The sequence below is a fragment of the Takifugu rubripes genome, chromosome 16 (assembly GCF_901000725.2).
Source record: "Takifugu rubripes chromosome 16, fTakRub1.2, whole genome shotgun sequence".
In the NCBI taxonomy this organism is placed as follows: Eukaryota; Metazoa; Chordata; class Actinopteri; order Tetraodontiformes; family Tetraodontidae; genus Takifugu; species Takifugu rubripes.
In genome coordinates this window covers 2779412-2799926 of record NC_042300.1, presented here as the reverse complement: position 1 = coordinate 2799926, position 20515 = coordinate 2779412, and the positions used below count along the sequence as shown (strand labels likewise).

The following is a 20515-nucleotide window of genomic DNA, read 5'->3' as shown; positions in this document are numbered from 1 at the left end:
CCTGTCAGTGTGGTTGTCAAATCACATTATGAATAAATCAAACTAAATAAGTTAAAATCAGAACGTTTCAATCCGAAAAGTATCAATCAATAACGCGATGACCAGGCAGACGCCTGCTGTCTGTCAATAATCACAGACAAACCTTAATTGTCAAATAACTAGTTCTTCAGATGATATTATTGCTCTAATCGGATTACTTCTGGACAGCAGGTCGCGTTAAACAGTCGTGAAACACCAAACCTTTGCTGTGAAATTCGATGAAACGCAGAAAGCCTGTTTTCAGCTGTAAAAACGCGGTTTTTATCTCACCTGAAACAGTTTTAACTCCGATCACCTGCCGCTGTGGGCGGTGCCGCAGCTCAGGGGTGGGCGTGGAAACGCGGGGCCACGTGACTCTTAAAGACGCACCGCGACTGGTGACCACCTGTAGTGACGTCACGCTCGGAGTAGTTCGTTATCGCGTCTGATCACGTGGTGGCCTCAATCAAACTGGTTCTTACGACTCCACAGCGGCGCACGTGGTTGTTGGTTCGAGCCCCCTGCCGTCAAAGTCAAATTCCGTATTTGAAATCAACATTTTAAATACGATTTATCAAATACGGATCTTTGACAAACCCACAGGAGTCAGTGTTTCATCTCAAGATTTTCACACCGAAATAATCAGATGAAAGCTTTATGTTGTTCATCAATCAAAATATTGATAATCACGTGTGTTCAAGCTGTGACAAAACAAAATAGAAATGTCAGACTTTTGTCTCAGGATAAAAACAGAATTCCGTGTCAGCTTTATCTTCTGACATTTACAATAATTCATTTATTATCATGTTTTAACACAATTAACACACCTGCCATCTTTGCTTTAATGAGCAAACAGATGTGTTCAGAGCTCATACGAACACGTATGTACATACAACACATGAGCAGCTACAACAGGGACACAGAATATGAGCTAACAGTGCTAATGCAGCTAACTGTCAACAGAGATAACAGGGCTAATGCAGCTAACTCAATAACAGCACTAAAATAGTGGCATAAACAGCTAATCTGAACTGTGACAGTGCTAACAGTGCTTGACTATTTGATTAATTTTAGAAATGATTGCTAAGCAGCTAAAAAACAACAACACACAAATAAATAGTCCTTTAAATCAGCTCAACGTACAGGATGTTGATGAAACAAAAGCTACATATGAATTTCTATATCCAGGAAATCGAGCATAAGCTAAACGAACAGAGGTAGCATAGAGGCCAAAAAAATCCGACACGTGCTCATGACTATAATTCAGAGAAGGAAACTAGCAAACTTTTACCTGGGTTGAGAAAAAGAGGGTTCATGGTTTGAGCCCCAGGGCAGACAAAACATGGAACGTGTCCTGGCAGTAGGAGAAGGTGTCAGAACACCTTTAGAGCACTGCCGAGCTACCCTTGACCCCCTTGTACCCCATGACCCTGGAAGGAATAAAGTGGTTCAGAAGACCTCTTTGCCATCATTTGATCAAATCAGAAGCAGGAACAGAAACTTTGGCACCACGTTTTTTGTTTCACTCATATCCCGATAAAGGTTTTGCTCTTGTTGCTAGCTTTCTGATCAGCAGCTGTGCATTCACGTTTTGGCCGTTGTCAAGCTTTATGCTAGGCAAGGATAAGCTTGCACTGAATATGGAATGTTTGACTCCTTTTTAAAATCGGCACATTAGCAGAAGTGCAATGGAGCTGAGCTCACATTTAGCAGTTAGCATGATTTTTTATTTGTACAGAAATGTGCTCATCAAGAAACATTTTGGGATTATTCCAGGACGGCAAAAGAATATTTACATTTCAATTTAAAACAGAGAATGCTGGGTCAGGACCCTCCTGAAGTCCAGAGTCTTCTGGCCTTGTGGATATTGTTCCGTCTCTTTAGCTCATGTTCTGGAACTTTTCCCTCAGATTTTTCACTACATTGTGGGTGCCGTTCTCCTTCTGTTTGGTCTTGGGTTCCTGGGACTCCTCATCACCAGGAACTCTTGCAACTTCAGTTCTGACCTTCACCTCCTCTCCTTCTCGGTACTGGTCCGAGTCCTGGTAGACGCGGCAGCGGTCAATAACGGCCATAATGGAGATCTTTTCCTTGCTGGTCGGTGAGCGGATCTGAATGTAGTTGTCTTCATCTTCGGCTTCCGTACTTTTTTCCACGGGCTGCAGGACCTTCTCCATCACAATCACGCAGTGTTCGGGGTCATTTGGAAGCGGCGCCTTGGCTGCGACAAAGTAGCCACCACGGCTGAGGTCAGTGAGCTCCTCCTGTTGCGTTGCTGCTTCAGTCGTGCCTGTATTCCTCAGACGAAGGTCCAGAGAACTGGCCCTCTGAAGCCGCCTTCGGCTTTCTCCCGCCTTGGTTTCCCAGGTGTCTCCAGACTTGAATGAAGGAACCTTAAGAGCATCTCCTTCAGGGAGAAGGCAGGAGGAACAGCTGGAGTGTCTCCTTCTAGAGACATGATCTGGTGTGAAATTAGCAGGACTAACCGCATGCTTCTGACTGTTGCTGCGGTGGCAATATTTCGATCGGAGTTGTTGGACATCAGGCCAGTTAAAGGCCTCATTGGAGGAGGAGGAGGAATGATTGACGGAGGTACAGGACTGGGCCTGGTCTCTGGAGATCATCTTCTCCTTACAGAGGAGGCTGGAGGACGCTGAACGGACCTTAGCTGGGTGGCTGAGAGGGGGCGGGACTGCCGAGTTATTCAAGTCCAGCTTTGGCTTTTCTGGAAAACAAACACAGGTGCACAGAATGAATGTTTGTTTCTGTGGTTTGACTGTAGCTAACAGGGAACACTGATCATCTCATACCTGAGATCTCCGTCTTCTCCAGCTCCTCCACCACACAAGGCAAACGATTCTTGCACAGCAGGAGGCCTTGGCTACGCTGCCGGACCACCGGTTTGGCTGTTTTGATCTTCTGGCTGTATTGTCGAGCCAGATGGAGGACTTTGCTGTTGGCCTGCTCCATGTCGTCCTCACACGTGCTTCCTCCTCCAGTCTCAGGCTTTGCTTGTGAAACCTGATGAACAGGAGGTCTGAGGACCAAAGTCTCTTTGTTAAAGACCTTTTCTGTCTGGAGGTCTTGACTCTCTGGGTGACTGTCTTTAGTTTGGACTTTTATGGAATCAGAAACTTTGTGTGAGGCCCTGAAGTTTTGAGGAGCTTCTTGAAGTGTTGATATTTTCTTCTCCTTTTGGGTCAAAGTCATCTCTTGCTCCATGTTCTGCCAGATCCTGATCATCTGTGATGACGGAATGAACTCTTCTTCCTCAGATGGACTGTCTTGGGAGTGTTGAAATGGAGATCTTTGGCTCTTTCTCGAATCTTCTATGCCTTTAAGCTCAAAGCTCAAAGTGTCCAGAGATTGAGAAGAGTCCAGGAGATCCTGGCTTTCTGTGGCTAGAGATGAAGAAGGACCCGAATTAGTGACAGAGGAGGTTGTCTCCATGCTGTCCGCCTTTGGAATGCTGTTGATCCTGGTAATGGAGCTCCTGACCAGCCCAGCTGGTATGTAGGTCAGGCTCTCCCTGCGCTGGAGGCAGAAGGTTGGGCTCTGGCTTTCAGCATTGTCATAGTAACTCTTAATCTTGCTGAGAAGAAGCTGGTCCTGCGTCGACAGTGTGGAGTCCCGCCTGCGCCGAGAATCTCGGTTCCCATCAAAGACGCCATCTTCTCTGGAAGACGGTGAAGTGAGATCCGTCACCATTGTCTCCGGAGCTTCAGTCGTGACGCCACTTGCGCCTTCGGCCGGTTCGGTTCTGAGGGTGTTGGGTCGCCCTGGGAGTCGTGGTGACGCACAGCCAAGAAAACGGACCTCGTCCTGTGCAAGACTTGCTCTTCTGATGCTGTTAGTGAAGTGCTGTGCAATGGCACCAGCTCTGTCCAGGACCGAGGACGGCAGGATGCTAGGAGTCCTACCTCCAGCCTCACCTCCATCATTCATGCCCTCCTCATCCTCAGACGATTCTTCACTGCTCAGGACTGGTGGATTGGACTCAGGAGCACTGGACGGTGTCCCTGCAGACTCGGAATCTCTATCAGGGGTTTGGTCTTCGAAACTACGAGGAGATTCGGAGTGGTGAGTCCCGTCCAAACTCTCTGGCTGAGAGGGAGGTTCTTCCTCAGCAGCTTCTTCTTCTTCTTGTTCAGACTTCTGCAGCAGCAGGACGTCCGTGGTGGCCTACAGAAGAAGAAGAAGAATTATTTCACCTTCCACGCCCATCCAAATACCTCAAGAACTGCTGGATGAAAACAAAGTAGACAAACTTGACAATATCGTCATAATAGCCATATTTGTTCCAACGGTCACAAGGATGCTGGATGGCCGAGAACAACGCGGCAAGCTAACCCCTCACGGAGAAGCGAGGGACAGGAAATTGACAAACGACGAGTCCAGAAAGATAAGGCTTGATCTACCCCGCCCATGATGAAATGACTTCCTGGAGGGAGCACTTTGAGCTCCGGTGTATCTTCTCCTTGCTCTGTAAAATGTAACCTCCAGAATACCTGCTCAGATGAGGCTTCTGTTCCATTCGAAGCATCTTCAGGAAGCTGTTTATTCAGGTTGTTGACACCCACCAGCAAGTCCTGTAAAACAAACGTCATCAGAGCGGAGCTGTTCTGAAGGGTCACCTCAGTACGGTTGGAAAACCCTGGTCCTGGCATCAGGGGGGCGGTCACATACAGGGCGACATGCCCACCCCCAGCCAACACTGGGGGGGCCCTCAAACTCCTTGGTTTACCCAGGTTGTTTGTTAGTTGCTCTATAAATAAACGTGACCATAAACATGACCTTGATCTGTGTGGGTGGGCGGGCTTTAGCATCAAATGCCAGGAACAGGCCTGTTCCAACACCGAAGCAAAGACACACAATTCATCACTCCACACTTCCTGTTGTGACAAACTTCATGGCTGCTGCTTAGCAACCTCAGACGGGACGACGACGCTGGCCACACATGCAAAAACACATCAAACGGCACCTCAAACATGCCCAAATGACATTCACTTACGCTGCATATGGCATCAAATACCTGATCGAGGAGGTTAGCATTAGGCCCCGCCCACTGACGGCTGACTGCAATCAAACAGGCGCGTTGTTCCTCATTAATGCTAATTTAAAGACCCAACATTTCAAGAACATTTGTAGAACACAAGCGGACCTGAGCTGAGCTTCCTACTAAAACACTGACATTCGCGGCTCATCATATAAACCCTCCGTCACAACATAAATCCTCTGAGGCCTGGATCAGTCCAGGGGGGAACCTTTGGATCTACCCAGGATCTGTCCTTCAGTACCTGTTATTTCAACCCTTGATGTCATTAAGGAGTTGTCCAAACAGATGCCCCAGAGTAGATCCTCAAAAGGAATCTGCCAGATTTTGTCACTCTTTAATGGCTCCCTTCACTTAGTGTCCTTAAGGACCAGGCTCCATCTCTGGGACTTTACAAGGTACCACTTCAGGTGGTTCTCAGAGTTCCCAACAGTAGAACAGATACTTCAGCTCCTAGTTTGTTTTCTGGTGAGACTCAAGGTCACTGGACTCAGCTGACCCTGGACCAGTTTATGATACCCTTCCACTAGAACCTACGACCCGGTACAGTACAGTTTGGAGGCTTTTCCACAATGGTACCAGGGCAGAGTGGGTAAGTTTTTTAGTACCCATTCAGCTCGGGTTCCAATGATGCCGATTAAGTGCCATTATGTTAAACATCGAGAAAAGCTCAACTCACCAAAGACGAATGAACAACTGGGAAGGACTGAAAGTGGTTCAACCAACTGGACGCTATTTTCAAGACCATGCTACATGCTAACGCCGTCACTAAAGTTACGTCCATCTCGTTATGAAGACCCCACCCACAGCGAAGGGGTCACTAGTGTAATGGAAAACCAGCCATTTTGTGCTGTGTGTATTCCAATCCTGTTAGTCAGGATGCTGAAGTCATGGAGCTCCCAAGATGCACTGAACACCTCTCTCCTCTCGACCAGCAACAGGTCTCCTCACAGTGGCTACAACCACCTGGATTACATCCGTTTGACAACACAACATTAAATCAAAACTAATTATTACAAAACAGTAACATGGTGACTTTACTTACCGGAAACACGGCTGTGGTACAGAGGTCACCCACAGAGGGAGAGAGAAGAGAAGAGTTAAACATCTGCATGGGACAGTGGGACCATGGGACAGTTAGACCATGGGACGGTTAGACCATGGGACGGTTAGACCATGGGACAGTTAGACCATGGGACAGTGGGACCATGGGACAGTTAGACCATGGGACGGTTACACCATGGGACGGTTAGACCATGGGACAGTTAGACCATGGGACAGTGGGACCATGGGACAGTTAGACCATGGGACGGTTAGACCAATTGGACGGTTAGACCAATTGGACGGTTAGACCAATTGGACAGTAGACCATGGGACAGTTCCATTTTGGGACGGTTGGTCAGATGTTGCCTGACGAGCGTAGCATGAGTACCTGAGCGTGGGCGCTCCTGACAATCTTCCTGCTGAACGTCAGACGGGCAAGACAGAACTTTCTTTGTCCTCTCCGGACTGTGACGATACCGAGGAGCATCTGCAGGTGAAAGATCAGCAGTCAGACGCTTCCCAGCTGTACAGACACCTGCGTTCTGACTGTGTGGTTCTAAAGCTCAGGAACGTGAGACTGATGCTGTCCAGGCCGCAGCACGGTGGACGGAGCTAGCGCCAAACCTCAGATCACTTCATAGTCAGGGTTAGGGTTAGCAGCTCTAAAACAAGTCTTAGATGGTGCTCCAGGGTTCCTGGAACTACTCCAACAAAAACAATGCTCACGTCAACAAGGTGATACAGAAAGTCCCAAAACTCACAGATGGGCTGCAGTTCCATGATGGCATCTTTCGCCTGAAACACATCATCAGGATTATGTTGGTGTGCAGACTAAAAACCTACATGTTTACGCAAAAATACAAGTAAATATATATGAGGCGAAGCAGTGGTTTGCTAACAATCAAATCACCTGGGCTCCAGAGACTTTCAGCCACAGTACACAGACATGCACGTGGGGTGAACAGGTGACTCAAAACTGACCTCAGGTGTGAATGAGTATAACTGATGGATCGGTTCTACACGTTAGCCTATTATGCTGGGTGTTGAAGCTACATTAGCTAGGAGAGCAGTCAGTATGGTTGGCGGTTAGCTGCTAGACTAGTCCAGTGTGAAGTGTATACAGGTGACTTTCACCTTTTGTGGGATGATGGCGCGATGGTTTTCCAGAATGATGCGTTTGATGTGATGAGCCCACAACTTCCTCTCTTCCACCGTCTTTGCCTGGAAACCAACAAACAGGGGGACAGAGGTAAATGAAGGCAGAGGCTGGTGCAGAGAACAGGTGTCTCACCTGGACAGTGTGCGGCTGTTTGGGATGTTTGTAATGAGTCACACTGAAGCTCAGAGAGTCTTTTGCACTCTCTATCAGCATGAGAGTGGAGCACTGAAGGAGAAAGACAGTCTAATGTCAGTGATTTGCCGACGGCGCTAGCTAGCATAAATACAGATGTGCTGCTTCTCTCACAAAGATGTGCGCCTTGTACACAAAATGCTCGCCGCGGCGCTTGGTGATGAGCAGCACACGGTCAAAAAGGAAGAGCGTCCTCTCGTTTTTTGCCCGATGGACCTTGAAGGTTCCCTCCAGGACCAGTTCTCCATATGTGGTGAGGTCAGGGCCCTTCCAGTTCAGCAACAAAGACTGGACCTCCTGAGACACATTAGCATGTAACGACTTGTTAGCCGCTAACTTTATCTGAAGCCTGGAGGAAACTCATGTTGTGTTATTTTGTAAAGGAGTGACTGTTATTATACATGTCAGAAAGGAGTTCAAGTGTTCTAAACTGTGGCTAAAGCTAATAGGTGTAAATGTATAGAAAGCTATATAGGCTTCCAGGTTACCGACCTGCAATCTGATGGCGTGTTCATGTTTCCTTTTCATGTCATTGATGTACCAGGCGACGCTGGTCATGGTGTAGATGGCCTCCTCCACCACCTCATAACCCTGTTCTTCGGGGTCAAAGTGCTTGGCAATTTCCTGCATCATCAGCAGAAACTTGGCTGAATGAAGGATGAATTGACTGAATCCTGATTGGCTGAGGTGCACAATGCCTCAGCTGTCACAGTGGTGCTGTCATGGTGTGTTGCTGTCATACCTGGAGCAACAGGTGGTATTTGAGGATCCTCTGAACTGGTTTGAGCAGGTAGGACCCCAGAGGCAGCGAACACTTCAACGACGCCTGACGCTCCCGGAAAAACGTCGCCAAGCTTTTCTTTCTCATGCACTCGGTCAGAGCAGCAACCGAACTGCAGCAACACACAAGCACATACAGGAGCTTCAGGGGGCACATCTGGACCACTGGGGTTAAACAAAGGGTCAAAGGTGCGATAAAAACGTACTTGGGGTAGTTAGTGCAATACTGCGTGTAGATCTCAAAGAACTCCCCCTGAAAACAGAAGCTTGAACTTAGTTCCTGCCAATATTAAATGGTTTGATCAGACAAAAATGACACTGAGGCCGATTATAACCCCAGGAAGTGGGCGGGATCAAGCTTTCCAAATGAAGAGTTTGAGTACAGTGGGACCTCTACTTATGAAATTAATTGGCTCCGGAAGTTGCTTCGTAACCTGAAAATTATATAAGTAGAGACGCGTTTTCCATGTAAATGCCCTAATCCGTTCCAAGCCCCCAAAAATTCGGATATAATTTTTTTACAAATCATAAAAATGCATCAAAACATGTAACAAATACATGTTACAATTAGATTACCGCACAATAAATGTAGGAATTCAGTGAAAGGCTTCTCCAGGAACAAAATGAACTTCATTACAGACTAATCTTACATTAGCCGTCATTACTAGCAACGAACATCGCCATCTAATGGACAAACATACGAATACCCACAATAAATTCCAGCTACAGTTACTATAATAAACATGAAGAGAGCTGTACATAATGTAAAAACAAAGAATAAAGTGGGATGGGATGACAGGAAGATGCTAGGCGATAGCCAATGGCAGAGCAGCTACAAGCATGTTTACGTTCGCTAAACTCGGTAGCAGCGGTAGCGTATTTTTGCCTTTCGTATCCTGAAATTTCTTTCGTAACAAGAGGAAAAATTTTCCCGTTGAGACGTGCAACCGTAACCTGAAAATTCCGCATGTAGAGACGTTCGTAAGTAGAGGTCCCACTGTGTTATCTTTCTGACTCCCATACCTTCATGATGAAGCATCTGGCGACGGCCACGGCGTCGTTGTCACACAAGTCAAGAGCTTGAAGCAGCTCGCTGTCAACAGGACACACATCACCATGACAATGAAGCCTATGTAGGTTTTACTTTCTTTTAAAATTCAAAGCAACTGCTTAGTTTTTACAGTAAAGCACACAAATAAGGCCTTATAAACGAGGGTCAGGCCACGTGCACGGACTTAATTAAGGTCACAGAAGCGGACTGATAACAGTTCTAGAGATGTTTTGGTTAAACCGAGAACAAACTGGGTCCCGGCATTGAACCTTGGGGCGCCCCTTTGGTCCAGAAAAGAAGAGGTAGTTCCAGCCACCTGAACACATCGTGTGGCGTTGGTGGGGTGGTTATAGATAAGAGACTGTGATGGAGGTATCAGCAGGCTTATGATAAATCAATAAAGAGCCATCACTGAGTGGTGGTCAATGGTTCTTCTGGTCTCAGCGTGAGCGAACGTGGAATTCCTCACCTGTTGAACTCGTAGATGTCCTCAATGTTCCCGAACAGAGCGCAGACCTGCTCAGGACCGATCAATAGCTCACACTGATCGATAATGTGAGCCAGATAGTCCTGCAAAGAGGACAGAAGCGCAGCTATTCAGTCGCATCTGTCCTTCCACAGTCCGTCCAGCAGGTGGCAGGCTAACAACACTAGTGCTCTGATTAGAGTAATCTGATTACAGAGTGTGAAAAAACAGCTGATTGATGGTGTGTTTCAGCACCATGGTGATGTGGAACAAACCGAGTCATCTTTACTTCTCTTTACTTCTCTTCTCTACTTCTGTTTTGGTGTCAGTCTGAGGTTTAGCTCTGTGTGTGTGTGTCTGGGTGTGTGTGTTTATGGGTGTGTGTGTGTGTTTGTGGGTGTGGCTTATGTGTGTCTGTGTTTGTGTGTGCGTTGCACAACAAGATAATCTGGGTTTAAGCAGGTAATTATAGCAGGTGACAGCAGGTCAGACTGTCCTCTGTCCACAACTCACTAAGTCTCACGGTTGCCATGACAACACTGGCAACTTTCTAGGGTATCAGGGATGAAACTGATCATCAATCAGCCAACAAATGTCATCTTTTGTGCCGATGGCGCTAGTTTAAGTCACCCCGTCACAGTGTCCTGAGCGTCGTCATCCCCATGGTAACTAACCAGTGTACTTCCCCGTCTGTGGTCATGTGACTGACGCGTCACTAACCTCGACAATCATGCGTAGATCTCTGACGTACATCCGCTCCGTTTCAATAATCTCCATGAGGACACGGTCCAAGTAAGTGAGTTGGAGGTTCGGCGCCATTCTTCTGGTTCTGAGGGGACGTCTGCCAGTGGTGCCGCCTGAGATTGTCGTGCGTGAGCAGCCCGCTCAGGTTCTGGGCTGGTCCCAACTCGCCAGCCACAAGAGTCAGGTCAAGGTCAACATCTGAGTTCAGGGTCAAAGGAGGACGGCTGAGGCCGTCATCTCGGAAAGATCCTGAAGTTCGGACTCTCTGAGGGCGCGGAAGGAGCCCAAGAAACACGTTCACGTCGTCCACCGGGGACACTGGACAAGTGAGGAGGACCTGAGGACACATGATGACATCATCGTGACCAAATGAAAGCCTCCATCAGTCTGTGATGTAACGGATCAGTGATCTCATCAAGATCGATTATCTGATTAAATCAGGGGAATCAAATGAAATCAAGTTCCCTCTAAAGGTTCTCCAGACGGAGGTCACGCATCCAAACCTCGTTGAGGTTTCCTCCGCAGAACGCTGCCCAGTAACCCCCGCCCCTTTGCGGCGCCGTGAGAGCGTGTCATCAATAACACAAGGTACTTGGTTCCACACACACAACCACACACACACACACACACACACAGACACACCTCTGTTTGAACAGCAGAGGCGTTTACTGACCCAACAGGAAGGACATTTATTGCCTGAAGATAAGATGAGATAGCATTGACCAATCAGAGCGCAGCGCTACATTCAAACACTTGCTGGTGACTTTTGACCAGCCAATAATCCAAAAGCTTCTGAGCAACATCTGAAACCCACAGGTAAAATGTATCTACAGTTATAGTACAAGAAGACAATTGATCCTAAACCGGAACTGGTAATAAATAAAAATAGGATCACTGAAAGCACTGATTCAAAAGGGCAACAGCAAAAATCAGAGCTCAGAAATGGAAGCAGAAGCAGCAGAATCAGACGGTCAGCAGAAGGGCTGAACATCTGAAGGTCATCTTCACCTTCTGACCTCACCAAGCCAACACCTTCTCCTGGTCTGACTTCCTGGTGTTTCCCTCAGACAACCCATCATCAACCTCACAGACTGACCGTTGTTATGGAGATACAGGTCAGTGGTGCTGAGGTTTCCCGCAGCTTCACTCACACCTGAAAGCATCACCAAGACGAGCAGAAAGGAGCAGGGAAGGAATTCAACACAACTTTATTCATAAGATGTCTGGGACAGTTGTGGGTTTGTTGTGTGTTGTCACAGAGTGTCTCAGAGGGGTGGGGTTAGGAGGCAGAATAATGGTCAACTGTTCCAGGGACACAACGAGTTTCTGTATCTTAACACGTCCTCAGGCAAACGCACCAAGATCACAGGACATCACACATGACCCAATATACATCCATATATAGGCGTATATGACCGTACAGGGAACAAATATGGGTGGGCACAGGTTAGAGGTCAAGGTGGAATGATCACCAGCCCAGGTCCATTCCTGCCTTTCACCTGTTGACTGCTGGGAAACACACAGACATGTCCATTAAAAACCCTCACTGACCAGTAAAGACATCACAGACCAGCATGATCATGTGACCAGAGCTCAAATTCAAGCAAAAAACAGACACACACACACACACACAGGGGCTGTGGTGGGTGGAGCCTCTGCACAAAAATGTTCTCGAGGGTGTTAATGACAGAAACTTCATCATCTTCATCATCACAACAAAAGGACATCACTGGGAAAAACAGACTAAAACCGGCTTACCTCCGACAGCAACGGCCGCTGGGACTGGGAATAGCTCATCTGACTGAGTGTGTCTGTGTGTGTGTGTGTGTGTATCTGTACCTGCTGCTGTCTCGGGAGGGGCGGGGCTTAATCCAATTAGTGTCAGAGCAGACACACAACCTGCTGCCACACAGGAGATGATTCTGAGGCGATCATTTGGTGGTCAAAGGTAGATGGACCACAGCGCCCCCTGTCGGACACATTATATACGCCTCTACAACGATGAATGAAGAAGCCAATAATGTCAAATGAATTGACAGGAGCAGAATATCTGTGACAGTCGGCTGCTTTTCATCGACCTGCAGGAGGAAGAGCAACATCAGGACCGGAGAGCCTGGTCCAGGCTGTTGTCCACCTGAGAGCTCAGGATGTGTTTCTCAGTGTGTGTGTGAGTGTCTCAGTGTGTGTGTGAGTGTCTCAGTGTGTGTACGTGAGTGTCTCAGTGTGTGTGAGTGTATCAGTGTGTGTACGTGAGTGTATCAGTGTGTGTCTCAGTGTGTGTGTGAGTGTGTGTAAGTGTATCAGTGTGTGTGTGAGTGTATCAGTGTGTGTGTGAGTGTCTCAGTGTGTGTCTCACTGTGTGTGCGAGTGTATCAGTGAGTGTCTCAGTGTGTGTGTGAGTGTCTCAGTGTGTACGTGAGTGTATCTGTGTGTGTCTCAGTGTGTGTGTCTCAGTGTGTGTCTCAGTGTATCAGTGTGTGTCTCAGTGTGTGTGCGAGTGTATCTGTGTGTGTGTGTGTGTCTCAGTGTGTGTCTCAGTGGATGTGTGTGTCTCAGTGTGTCTCAGTGTGTGTCTCAGTGTGTGTGCGAGTGTATCTGTGTGTGTGTGTCTCAGTGTGTGTCTCAGTGTGTGTGTATCAGTGTGTGTGTGTGTATCAGTGTGTGTGTGTGTCTCAGTGTGTGCCTCAGTGTGTGTGTGTCTCAGTGTGTGTGTCTCAGTGTGTTTGTGTGTGTCTCAGTGTGTCTCAGTGTGTGTGTCTCAGTGTGTGTGTGTGTCTCAGTGTGTGTGTGTCTCAGTGTGTGTGTGTCTCAGTGTGTGTGTGTGTCTCAGTGTGTGTATCAGTGTGTGTGTATCAGTGTGTGTGTGTCTCAGTGTGTGTGTGTGTCTCAGTGTGTGTGTATCAGTGTGTGTGTGTGTCTCAGTGTGTGTGTGTCTCAGTGTGTGTGTGTGTCTCAGTGTGTGTGTGTGTCTCAGTGTGTGTGTATCAGTGTGTGTGTGTGTCTCAGTGTGTGTGTGTCTCAGTGTGTGTCTCAGTGTGTGTGTGTCTCAGTGTGTGTGTATCAGTGTGTGTGTGTGTCTCAGTGTGTGTGTGTCTCAGTGTGTGTCTCAGTGTGTGTGTGTCTCAGTGTGTGTGTATCAGTGTGTGTGTGTGTCTCAGTGTGTGTCTCAGTGTGTGTGTGTCTCAGTGTGTGCCTGGGTGTGTGTTAACATCCAGGTTTGTATTTGGCTGGTTTATAATAAACGACTGTAGCTGCACTGCTCAGCACTCTTATTGATGCGGGTGTTTCTGGTGGAGCCGACTGAGTCTGACTGACAGCACCAGGCTGAGACGGTGGCTCTGCTCCACTTTTCATCCCCCACTAGTGAGAAAGCACCTGAATATCAGCCAATGAAGTGGGATCAACACTCCAGCAGCATAGCAGCAGCAGCGACAGCAGAGCAGCAGCAGCAGCAGCAATAGAGCAGCAGTAGAGCAGCAGCAGTAGAGCAGCAGCAGAGCAGCAGCAGCAGAGCAGCAGCAGCAGAGCAGCAGTAGAGCAGCAGTACAGCAGCAGTAGAGTAGCAGCAGAGCAGCAGTAGAGCAGCAGCAGAGCAGCAGTACAGCAGCAGCAGAGCAGCAGTACAGCAGCAGCAGAGCAGCAGTAGAGCAGCAGCAGAGCAGCAGTACAGCAGCAGCAGAGCAGCAGTACAGCAGCAGTAGAGCAGCAGCAGAGCAGCAGTACAGCAGCAGCAGAGCAGCAGTACAGCAGCAGCAGAGCAGCAGTACAGCAGCAGCAGAGCAGCAGCACAGCAGCAGTACAGCAGCAGTACAGCAGCAGCAGAGCAGCAGTACAGCAGCAGCAGAGCAGCAGCACAGCAGCAGTACAGCAGCAGTACAGCAGCAGTAGAGCAGCAGCAGAGCAGCAGCAGAGCAGCAGGGCGCTGGGAGCATGCTCAGTCTGAAACCTGTCACTGCCAGGAGCCCATTGTCATGGAAACAAAAAATATAGAGGCAGTCAGGCGACTGCCTCTATATTTTTGTTTCACCACAACTGGAATTAAAGCATTATAATAAACACTTTCTTATACAGCTCGCACAGATACATCAGACACACGCGCACACTCAGAATCACACGCACGCTAATGACGTAAGAATGAGTGAGGGCTGAGTTTCTTGGATCTATGTCGGGATCTTCTCGACATTCCTCCAGATGTGACGTCACCTCTGGAGTTGTACTCCGATCAGATGGAGCCGTTTCCTGTTTGAAACGCTGCCAGGAATTTAGCCAAAGTTCGACAACAGCAGCAGAACCGAGCCCGGGTTCTGAAGATAAAGCTGCCAGCGGCGTTCGGGCCGCCACCAGCGCGAGCTGAGCGATTTGAACGCAAACGTCCGGTTTGATCGTCATCAAAAGTTCTCAGAAACGAGGAGACGCTTCCGCCTGTGGAGACGCGTCGGTGGAACAGACGGAGAGAACTTTTCGAACTCACCTGCTCAAAACTCCGCCCGTCCGCACCGTCTGTCCCTCCGTCCCCAGTCTATCGGGTCCCGCTGTCTGTGTCCAGCTGTCCGCCTGTGTCTCTGCCGCCGGATACTTGCGCACATGCGCAGCAGCTCAAACACGGCAGGTTTTTTTGTCACGTGAATAAGTCATTTCGGTTTCGGGAGAACCTCTTCAACATTTTTACCTACGAGGACCAAAGTCGCGAATCGTGATTGCAGGAATTTAAAATGAAAGACAATTCTGAGGAGAAGCCAGAATAAAACAATGGAGGAGTAACAACAGGTTGACTGTCTTCCCCCTGCTGGACCGACAGCTTCAATGTTGCCTTCAGGCAACTTCAGTGTCAGTGAACGCCTCACAGCACAAGCGAGGCTTTGGAGTACTTTGGATACTTCAAACACAGAAAATGTACACAGTAGAACCTGCACCCTGACAAGTGATGACAATCCCATTTAAGCTAATGTGCTACATTTAAAAGTCATATTTCCAAGTTTCTTGTTTCCATGTAATTTTATTGGCAAACTGAACAGTTTTATTAATATTCAAACAGCAGCAGTACATCCTGTGATTAGCACATTCACAACCAAAACACAACAGAGGAATTACGCCCAAACTAATTAATAAATAGATTAAAGGCCAACCAACATTTGACTGATGTGAACCTGCAGAAGGAAAAAAAAGACACACAAACAAAAGATAGACACTGGAAAATGCCTGGAGCTACATGCTAACAGCAATGCTAATGCCAAAATCTTTAGCAGATATAATCAGTACATTGTGGGCCTTCAGCATAGCATGTTAGCATGCTAACAAGAACTGTCTACTGTCACCACCAGTGATGTCATGACATTTCATCCGATCACCGCTGATCATGTGACCAAAGCCCAAACTGATGAAAACAAACAGATTCCGTGAACCAGGTGTTCGCTGTGGCGATGATGTCATCCAGCTGTGCTGATGATGTCATATGGGCTTGGTGGTACTGTTGTAAACAAGAGTGTCTTGTTCTGACAACGCCACATGGGCGGGGCCTGTAGCAACTGGCCTGTGGGAGCGCTTTCTCCTCGACTTCAGAAAGCAGTATGTGAGGATGGCCAGCAGAGCCAGGATGGCTACAGCCAGAAGAACTGCCAGCGCGATGTTACCTGAGGAGGAAGTAACTCCATCAGACGGCTGACGCCACAGAATCAGATTTATTGCTCAGACTTTACTTCTCACCAGATTCACTCTCTTCTTCCTTCTCAAAACGTTCAAACAGGCCTCTGAAGTAGACGCTTTGCTCTGCAGACAGAACACAACACTATACCCAACCAGCAGGAAGTAGAACCACCTGATCATGAAGGATTGTGGGAGGTGCACTCACCAGTAACACCACTGCAGCTTTCTTCACACTTGGGTTCCTCCTCAAAGTTGTTGTCATTAGCATCACAGCCGCCATAGGTGAAACGGGCGCACTTCCTGTCCAGTGGGTTGTAGTACCAGCGGGTGAAACTCGCGCGACATGGTCCTGTGTGGGGGGGCTCTGAGCACCGCGCTGCCAACAGAAGGGAGCGGGCTATGTTAGCTTTCGCTGCTAGCATGTTGCTGTGTTAGCTAAGCTGAATAGCTCACCTTTTTTTCTGTTCACATCGATTTCCAGAAGGCGTGAGAAGGTCTGGTTCACTGAGGAGGAGGAAGAAGAGGAAGGTCAGAGTTAAGTGTGTTCGTGCGTGTGTGTACTTGTGTGAGTCTTACGTTCGCTGCAGTGGTTCTCATCTGATCCATCGCTGCAGTGTTTGACTCCATCACACTCCAGACTTTTATGCAGACAGCAGCCAGCCCCACAGGTCAGCTGGCTGGGAGAACACAGAGAACCGCACACCCCTGATCACACACACAGACACACACACACACAGACACACACACACTTTGAAATTTTACATTTTCTAAGCTGCAACAAAGAAGTGCATCATGGGACTGACTTGCTGTTGGTACAGTAACCCTCCTCTCCGACGTCTCTGAAAAAACAAGCAAATTCATCAGGACTCACTCTACGATTTAAAGTATACTGTCTGTGCTATCTGTGGACTGTCTGTGTGCCGTCTGTGGACTGGCTGTGTGCCATCTGTGAACTGTTTGCCGTCTGTGGACTGTCTGTGCTATCTGTGTACTGTCTGTGTGCCACCTGTGTACTGTCTGTGCTATCTGTGTACTGTCTGTGTGCCACCTGTGTACTGTCTGTGCTATCTGTGGACTGTCTGTGTGCCGCCTGTGGACTAGTACCTGTGACTCCCTTGCAGGCAGACAGACATTCCTCTTTGGAGAGGAAGTTGTTGTTGTTTCCTTTACATCCTCCGAATGTGAAGCGTTCACAGTCACCTGTGGAAGAGTTGTACCACCAGCGAGGGAACGCAGCGCGACAAGGGCCGACCTTCACGGGGGCCTGGCAAAATGCTGACAACAGACAATAGGCAACATGATCACGTGACCCTCCAGGAAGCCTCTGATTGGACACACTGCCTTTCACTTCACACTGACTACACTGTTCTCCCGTGATGCAACAGCAGCCTGAAACTACAGTCCGACTGACGTCTAACACAAACACATCGCATGGCAACAGCTCTGATGGCCTCTGCTGTGGTGCTGCACTTTAAACTCACAGGGCGTGTCGTAACCTTGACAACAACAATGCTGACAGGGCCTCAGTATTGCAAACTGACCTCTAATCAGCTTGAGGTGATGCCAATAGAAATAGAAGGTGCCTGTGGGTCTGTGAGTGTTTCCAGTCTGACCGGTTTGAACAGGTGTGTGTGTGTGTGCACAGACATGCTGCTCCTGCACCAGTGAAGTGTGTGTGGGTGTGGCAGTGTTCTAACGCTCATTAGATTCTAGAGGTGAGTGTTTGTTGACTTAATTTCACTCTAAAGGTGATGATGACATCACTGATCAGTGTCACTGATCAATCACTCAAACACACAATCTGATTATTTCTCATCAATAAAGTGATTGTTGGCTTCTGTTGGCAGAAAAAGCAGCATTAATTGAAAGGCTCCATTTCCCATGAGCACTCACAGCTGCTCTGCTCTGGACTGAGAACGAGGACGCTGACGTTGGCGGCGTCTGATTGGTGGTTGGAGTCGGTGACGGTCAGCTGGAAGATGTAGGATCCCGGCTGCAGGCCAGAGACGTGTACCTGGTCAGGTAGGTCCGTCTGCTGCGGGTTTAAATGTGTTCAAACTTTATTGATACGTACAGCATGACACCAGGACAGAACCAAAACATTTTGGGGGGTTTGAGTTTTACATGGCGCCCTGGAGCACAGCAACACATTTAAGCCCCGCCCATCATACCTCAATTGAGACTTTGTTATTGCCGCTCTGCAACGCCCAGTGGTAATCTGTGATGTGGGCACCGCCAAGGGGCAAACTCTCAATGCCGTTGAGCACGACTAAGGTTCCGGGCTGAACAACAACGTCACGTCCTGCGTTGGCGATGGGCGGGACTTGCTTTCCTGGAGACAACAATGACGACACAAAAGAACAGAAGGTTGGAGAATTCTGTCCTTCAATATCTAAATCTGGGATAAATGTGCCGTAGAACAGGCCAGATAGAGCAGGCTATGCTACGTGTTACAGGCACGCTAGTTTTTGCTAGATGCTAGAGAATACAGCTGTGTCATGCATACTAGGTATTTACATGCTGCATACATGTTACATGCTACATATTACATGTTACGGACTACATGCTTCCAATTACATAAAACAGGTTACACACTAAATGGTACATGATACAGACTACATGTTACATACTGGAGGGTTAGATGCTACACACTACAGTTTACACACTACATATTAAAGGTTACCTGCTATATGTTACATGCTACGTGTTACAGACGACACGCTACATTCTGCAGCCAGGCTTTGTGATACAGACAGCTAATGTTCTCACGGCAGCCATCACCTACTGCTGAAGAAGGGTAGCTGTTTATTATTTGAACACATCTCCATTTTTAAAAATTACTTTTAAAGTCTTTCTGAATAGTTTTTGATCAGAGTATCACTTCTGTTGAGTTCTGATAATATTTTTTCTTCCCCATTACTGAAAACATATCTCCTACTGGAACCATCTGGTTGGAACTCATCTACCTCTCGTCTCCTGTGCTCCTCACATGAGCATCATCTGGCAAAGCTGCCAGTTCAGACACAACATCTCAGACTCCTCTCTTCCTTTGTTCCCACGGTGGAACAACCTCCAGAGCAGGAGTGTCCCTCTCTACCTTCAACGAGATGTAGGAGACGCAGCTCTTCTGAGAGCTGCTGCTATCCTGACAGCACTTCCATCTCCTCTTCTTCCCCTCTGTACACTTTGGTCAAAAGCTTCAATAAATGACCAAAATGTGAAAATCCTCAGAACAGGAAGCCAGCACAGATCCCGTGGGGTTTTCCTGCCTTAGCCGTTGCTAATGCTACACCATGTGATGCTTGGCGGCTTTGTGTTTAGTGTTCCTTCCAACCTGCTGCTCCAGTCAGTTTGCAGCTGGTATCCAGTCACTGACTGACAGGTCGGTCTGCCTGGGCACCAACATCCAGACTTGAGTTGGTTATGATCAGAACTTTCCCCAGACTCAACACCAACCTGTCTCCACCTGTAAACATCTGTCCTCCAATGATATGTGTCTTTGATCTTCTATTAGATTGGCTGATTAAGACTCACCATCTCCATCTGGTCCCTGAAGGTGTTTCAGGTACACAGACTCTCTGATGAAGCTCCGGTACCCAACCAAGTTCACGAACCTACACACGAACCGGTTCCGGTGGATGCAGTTAAAAAGGACGCATGTGAAGTTTCGTGCGTCCTCCGCGCCGCGGAAGCGCGGGTCCAGGAGCGCCAGGTTGCAGTGCGCCCGTTCACAGCACAGACTTTGACAGGCGTCAGCTGAGGGCACCTGGGCAGAGTCCAGAATAGCCGCTCCCTCCATCACAGCGTCCTCCGAGTCCAACACGAAGTCCTCCGGACCAGACCGGAAGGCGCTGTTACATTGGGCGGTGGGCTCCGCCGCCGCGCACCGCAGGAGCAGAAGCGGCAGCAGGACAGAGGACAAGGAACACGGAGACATGTTACCGTGTCCAATGGTACTCGCCCAGTTTGACGCGCGAACACAAGAACTGGACGTGGTCTTGTCGTCGGAGAATGCTTTGAATGTATAGTTGCTCCACCTTTGTCCCTCAGGTGTGTCTTACCTGCTCACAGGTAGATTGACACGCCTCTAACTCCCAACCTGTGCTGACGTCACCAAGGCGTGGGAACAGATTTCGTTTCTTTGAGGACGTTTTAATTTATCTTAGAATTAACAATTTGAGAAAACAAACAATGTGTGTGTGCGTGCGTGCGGGTGTCTGTGCGTTTGTGCATGTATGTGTACATGTATCTCTGTGTACATGTGTGGCTGTGCGTGTCCACGTATGTGCGCGTGTTAATGAGAGTGTGTGTGTTTGTTATTATAAGATCAATTTAAACTTTAAACGTGTGGGATTTCTCCTTCCT

General features: G+C 48.2%; 2 protein-coding genes across 2 annotated transcripts; both read right to left on the bottom strand.

The window, feature by feature from the left end:
- Nucleotides 1-760: 760 nt before the first annotated feature.
- On the bottom strand, nucleotides 761-15246 carry plekhg3 (pleckstrin homology and RhoGEF domain containing G3). Its single transcript, XM_011618608.2, has 16 exons — nucleotides 14979-15246; nucleotides 10484-10844; nucleotides 9767-9867; nucleotides 9270-9339; nucleotides 8453-8499; nucleotides 8209-8359; nucleotides 7959-8090; nucleotides 7581-7763; nucleotides 7407-7499; nucleotides 7250-7336; nucleotides 6877-6910; nucleotides 6504-6602; nucleotides 6117-6127; nucleotides 4527-4607; nucleotides 2829-4200; nucleotides 761-2743 (listed from the first exon to the last, which is right to left on the bottom strand). Exons 2-16 carry the CDS (start codon nucleotides 10580-10582, stop codon nucleotides 1899-1901), a joined length of 3405 nt encoding a protein of 1134 aa, XP_011616910.2. The 5' UTR covers nucleotides 10583-10844; nucleotides 14979-15246; the 3' UTR covers nucleotides 761-1898.
- Nucleotides 15247-15483: 237 nt separating this feature from the next.
- Nucleotides 15484-20225, bottom strand: LOC101073645 (kunitz-type protease inhibitor 1-like). The gene is made up of 10 exons (XM_011618609.2): nucleotides 19685-20225; nucleotides 18322-18482; nucleotides 18044-18185; nucleotides 17255-17425; nucleotides 16954-16989; nucleotides 16727-16855; nucleotides 16604-16654; nucleotides 16356-16526; nucleotides 16211-16273; nucleotides 15484-16137 (listed from the first exon to the last, which is right to left on the bottom strand). The coding sequence occupies exons 1-10, from the start codon at nucleotides 20085-20087 to the stop codon at nucleotides 15956-15958; spliced, it is 1509 nt and encodes a 502-aa protein (XP_011616911.1). The 5' UTR covers nucleotides 20088-20225; the 3' UTR covers nucleotides 15484-15955.
- Between the last annotated feature and the right edge of the window lie 290 nt (nucleotides 20226-20515).